Source organism: Beta vulgaris, chromosome 1 (assembly GCF_026745355.1).
Source record: "Beta vulgaris subsp. vulgaris cultivar EL10 chromosome 1, EL10.2, whole genome shotgun sequence".
NCBI lineage: Eukaryota > Viridiplantae > Streptophyta > Magnoliopsida > Caryophyllales > Amaranthaceae > Beta > Beta vulgaris.
In genome coordinates this window covers 3,775,621-3,781,506 of record NC_079202.1, presented here as the reverse complement: position 1 = coordinate 3,781,506, position 5,886 = coordinate 3,775,621, and the positions used below count along the sequence as shown (strand labels likewise).

General features: G+C 35.9%; 1 protein-coding gene across 1 annotated transcript; it reads left to right on the top strand.

The window, feature by feature from the left end:
- Positions 1–3,317: 3,317 nt before the first annotated feature.
- On the top strand, positions 3,318–5,669 carry LOC104908071 (protein DETOXIFICATION 48). The gene is made up of 2 exons (XM_010697140.3): positions 3,318–3,613; positions 3,823–5,669. Exons 1-2 carry the CDS (start codon positions 3,425–3,427, stop codon positions 5,350–5,352), a joined length of 1,719 nt encoding a protein of 572 aa, XP_010695442.1. The 5' UTR covers positions 3,318–3,424; the 3' UTR covers positions 5,353–5,669.
- Positions 5,670–5,886: the final 217 nt, after the last annotated feature.

Genomic DNA, 5,886 nt, shown 5'->3' with positions numbered 1-5,886 from the left:
ATTGCTCCAATGGTAAAGCTAAGTAAATCTAGCTTTACTTTTTGCTAGACCAACCAAAACCAACCCCATTGCTCATGCTCTGATTCAAAAGCGACAATTATACAAGGTTTAGTTTTCCTCTAAAATACTTGAGTCCTCTCTCGAATGATCCTCAAGAATAATCGCTTAATTAATCAGCTAAATCCTCTATCGAATGGTCTTTAGTCAATTGATCAACCAAGAGATTCAATAAGTACGAAAAACCCCTGATAAAGGATCCCCTTAATTTCTACTTAACATCTTGGTCTAGAAATTAAGTTGATTCATGGGGATGATAAAAGAGTTCAAAAATCGATTAAGAACATTTAAAATCAAAATACCAAAGCATAAATGTGATCAATATCTATCATAAGGCCTCAAAACACCAAAATCAATGCATAATCATCTTTAGATAATCACAATCACATTAACAATACATTTAAATCCTAATCCATACTTTCATCCTAATCCTATATAGGAAACTACTCACTAATCATGGATTCTAAGTATAAAGACATTAATTTTATAACTAATCTAGGGCTAAAATGATTAAGAAATAATAATTCTAATAAAGATAAGAAATTAATAAACTACAATAAATGAGATCTAATAATATGGAAGAACAAAGAAGAACAACCAAAATTAAGAGAGAACAAAAACTGAAAACTTTGAAACTGATTGAATTGAAAAGGTACCTTCAATGTGTAGAAATCACAAACTTTTATCTAGAATCTCAAATCTTTAATAAAACTAATGTGTTTATCTCTCAAGTATAAACCCTAATAATCTTTCTAAGCTCTAGAAGCAAAGCATAAGTTTGAAAACTAATCAACTCTTTCTTTTAACTAGGCTTGAGCCTGACGAAATTCTAAGTGGTGCGGGAGCACCAAAGTTACTGTAAACTGGGGTTCAAACTTCACAAGATGGTGCGGGCGCACCGTTTGAAATTGGTGCAAGCGCACCGTTGAAATTGGTGCGGGCGCACCTCAAAGCTGGTGCGAGCGCACCAAGCTTTCTGATTTCTAGGAACTCAATCTGTAGGGTGGAGCGGGAGCACCGAAGTCAGGGGCAAGTGCACCAATGTGTGCGGGCACTTCTAAGGTAGTGCAAAATACTTTTAGTCACGCTTTTTGTCTTCTATTTCCGCGCGTGCAAACTCCCACCTTATGCTGTGTCTCCCAACTCTCGACCTCAGAAAAGGTCACACCTGCAATCAAAGCACGGGAAAAAAACGGTGAAAGCAAATTAAATGTACTAGAAATTCATTCAAAATTGACCGAAAATCTAGCAAAATGTCACTATGATCAAGAATGATCAAATGAAAGAAAAGAATGATCAAATGAAAGAAATAGAGAAGGAAATAATGAAGAAAAAGGGAAGAAAGAGGATCAAACCAAGCTCAAAGGAGCTCATAATATGTGTTAGAAATGCACTTATCAAAATACTCTTACTAGTACTACATCAAGTATTTGAAGGTAAAATCAACTAATCTTCTATATACAAAGTCATCAATGATGCAATATAAATCAAGTTTTCCCATACTAATTAGTTGACAGTGCTAGATGAAATACAGGATCTTATAAGAGGACACGACATTATAAATTAATTCGAAATGGAGATAATCTATTCATTAAATTTTCTTATATGTGTCACCGATGCGCCATACAATGCAATTTAGTTGATGTCGAAAACTGAAACAAAGTCACGCATAATACATATAGGGAAAATTAGCATCAACACCACAAATTATGGCATGGGTGCATCTAACACCACCAACTTTGACTAGTAGCCAAAACACCATAAACTATTGGCTTGAGTGTAGCGACTGTCATATATGACGCTTGAGCTAACTTTTCTCACCGGTGGCAGGGAATCCGTATTTAATTTTTTTTTCTCATTTTCCCCATTTTTCTTACATTTATTCTATTTTTCATTAATTAGAATCCCAAATCACGTGAGCTCTTTCTTCTTCATTCTAATTATTCCCTCGATCCCCTTCCTCTCTTTGTTATCATCTAAATTGACCTTAAATTCTGAAAAAACTTATTGGGGGTAATTTTGGCTACTTTATGATCTAAACATTCATAAGGTAGTTGGCTAATTTTTACAAAATTTAGGGTTTATTTGGGGAGAAAGAAGGAATGGGTGAATATTGGGGAACAATTAGATCAAAAAAGAAGAAAAAATCTCACGAAATTTAGGCTTCTAATTAATTAAAAATAGGATAAATGAAAGAAAAAGGAGGAAAACAGAAAAAGGTCTTGGAGGACAATCTCGAGTTTTTATTTTGTTGAGAAGTCCTTGCTTGCTGTTATGGTGCGGACGACGGGGCCCCTTTAACACTTCATCTTTTATCTCGTTGTGCGCTTCTAATTTGGATGGTATGGACTTAGATATACTCGTGCCCAACAGAAAGACATGTGGTCAACTATCTGTCACACACACACACAGTGTTATTACAAATGATAGATATATAAAGTTATAGTAAGTATTGTATGTATCAGGTGCATAATTAATTTATTACGCGATCAATTGACTTTTAGCTAAGATGAGTCACTATTTAAGTCAAAAGAAATTTCTTTTAAACAAAGGGTATCTTTTTACAAATGGATACCTTCGATATACATGAAGATAATTTATTTAGGACACAAAATTATCCCCATATGACGAGTAATAACTTTTTGTTTTAGAAGGACCACTTCTATACAAGTCATCCATTAAGGATATAAAATTACCCCCATATCACAATACTTTATTTTACACTGTCTCATGTATGCATGTGTAATAAGAGTTCATTCATCATACAACATGTATTATGTACATGGTATATCCAAGACCAATTTTTGCTTATTTACTCATTTAAAAATCTCCTTTTTATAATTATATTTTAATTATTTGGATAATTTCAAACAAGTAACGAACAAAAAAATAACTTTAGATGTACCATGCTCACGAAGTCACGGTACATTTGAATGGTAAATTTGGATGTATGATAAATTGTTATTCATTACGGAGAAGACGAGTTGTAATTTTACAAGTAGTCTCCTACTATATGAAGGAGAAGTCAATGTAAATCCCTCACACAATAATGACCTAAACCTTGCGGTAAGTATATAGCAATAGGGTGAGAAATTAAAAAGTAGAAATGACGAGATAGGCCGGTTTTCTTTCCTCCATTTTATTGCTAAGTTGACACGTGCGGGACTTAAAAAGGTAGACCCCATGGCACTCACACGAAAGTGTCAAGTATAAATATACCACCTCTTCTCTCTCTCTTTTGTTAATCCTATGTCTACAAAACAAAGTAATTGCTTCCTAACAGAAAGACACACAAGCAAAAAAACCCCAACTTTCTTAGCTTACTAGTTTTTATTCTATCATTCTCTTCTCTAATAGTAATAATAATATGTCCAATTCTAACCTATCCCCTTCAATCTCTTCTCTCTCTCCTATCAAAACTCCTTTAACTACTACTACTACAACACTTCTTCCTATTGGTAATAAACTCATGAATAATCCTCACTATTCTACTACTAATACTATTGATGATTTTGATGATGATCAAGACCTTCATAAATGGCCAACCCTTTCTGAGGTATATATTATTTTTTGTTGTTGTATAAGAAAAAGACTAATTTGATAAGATAGTATATATTGATAAAGTATATAACCAATTTTGAAGCTGCAAGCCTGCAACTAACGACCAGTTTAAACTTTTGGTTGAGTTGGTCTTCTGACATATATATACACTAATGTGATAAAAGAGCGAGGCCTAATATATATCTTGTGTGGAATCAATTTCAGGTTGTAGGGGAGATGAGAGCTATAGGGAAAATATCAGGACCAACAACAGTAACTGGTTTGCTGCTGTATTCAAGAGCCATGATCTCCATGCTTTTCCTTGGCTACCTCGGCGAGCTCGAGTTAGCTGGTGGTTCACTCGCCATTGGGTTCGCTAACATAACCGGCTACTCGATTATATCCGGGTTAGCCATGGGAATGGAGCCTATTTGTGGACAGGCTTATGGTGCTAAACAAATGAAGCTACTTGGGTTAACTTTACAAAGAACAGTGCTATTACTTTTTAGTATATCATTACCCATTGCTTTCATGTGGGTTAATATGAAGAGAATTCTATTGTGGTGTGGTCAAGATGAAGAGATATCATCTGTTGCTCATGTTTTCATTCTTTTCTCCATTCCTGACCTCTTCTTTTTATCTCTTCTTCACCCACTTAGAATCTATTTAAGGACTCAAAGCATCACATTACCCTTAACTTATTGTACAGCAATCTCAGTAGTTTTTCATATCCCTCTAAATTTCCTCCTTGTAGTTCATCTTAAATTGGGCATTGCAGGAGTTGCCATTGCTATGGTTTGGACTAACCTCAACCTTTGCATCTTGTTTTCTTCCTTCATTTACTTCTCCCGAGTATACAAAGACTCGTGGATCGCGCCGAGCATGGATTGCCTTCGAGGATGGTCTTCCTTGCTAGCCCTCGCCATTCCTACCTGTGCTTCAGTGTGTCTCGAGTGGTGGTGGTACGAGTTCATGATAATGCTTTGCGGTCTCTTAGCAAACCCAAGAGCAACCATTGCATCAATGGGAATACTCATACAAACCACTTCATTAGTCTATGTATTCCCATCATCATTAAGCCTTGGAGTTTCTACCAGAGTTGGGAATGAACTAGGAGCTCGCCGCCCTGCGAAAGCTCGAGTCTCCATGATCGTGTCACTAGCATGTGCGGTGTTGTTAGGCCTTTGTGCCATGCTCTTTACCACACTCATGAGGCACCAATGGGGAAGGTTCTTCACTAGTGACCCTGAAATCCTCCATCTTACTGCCATTGCATTGCCGATTGTAGGCCTTTGTGAGCTCGGTAACTGTCCACAAACAACCGGGTGTGGTGTGTTGCGCGGAAGTGCAAGGCCTACAATCGGAGCAAATATCAACTTGGGCTCATTTTATTTGGTGGGAATGCCTGTTGCAATGTTCTTTGGTTTTGTTATGAAGATGGGTTTCGCAGGCCTATGGCTTGGATTACTCGCAGCACAAGGCTCGTGCGCGCTACTTATGCTCTACGTCCTCTGTAGGACTGATTGGACTTTACAAGTAGACAGAGCAAAGGAATTAACCAACTCTTCTTCACCAAATACACCGGCGTTATTACCAATTACTTCATCCTCTTGTGATAAACACAAGAACATCATTCCATTATCCCTTGATGACCTTGTTTGCATTAATGGCGGCGACGCCACCACAATGGAATCATCTCCATCATCCTCTACACAAGCTCTACTAGAAACACATCCACTCTTAATAACTTGTTAAAAATTGATCAATTAATTGATAGTGTATAATCAATTAATATAATGTCATGCATTTAGCGTTTAGGTATAAGTATGACAAGTTTAATTAATCTTTTAACCCACATTTTTGCCCGTGATTAGATTGCCAAATTCGCGGTTATGATGGTGATTAGAGTCCTTCTAGCTATTCTATGTTTCTATCCCCTTGATCTTCTTGGTTTTTTTTTGTTTTATATTTGTATGAAGGTTGTTGTAGTACTAATGTTATTATTAATAATAATGATGATAATAATAATGTAAAGGAGCATATATTATACATACAATAAGTTAATTATTCTATCTTTTGTTGCTGAAATTGTTGTTATGTTTAGGAAGGAGATAGTGGGAAATGGGATCTTTCTTCTTGTTCCCTACCATAAAAGGTTACAACTTTGACTGTCTAAAAATGGAATAGAATTTGCAAATAGTAGTATAGTAGAGAACTTACTCCATCAAAGTGCTGATTTCTTTTCTTTATTCAGTTTCCACGTTCTACTTATCGTCCTACCCATGTTTT

What these genes read in the sequence shown, in the direction of transcription:
- LOC104908071 (XM_010697140.3), top strand. Translation starts at nt 3,425, where the DNA reads ATGTCCAATTCTAACCTATCCCCTTCAATCTCTTCTCTCTCTCCTATC. An exon ending in AATGGCCAACCCTTTCTGAG is followed by an intron (nt 3,614 to 3,822) that starts GTATATATTATT and finishes AATCAATTTCAG; the next exon opens with GTTGTAGGGGAGATGAGAGC.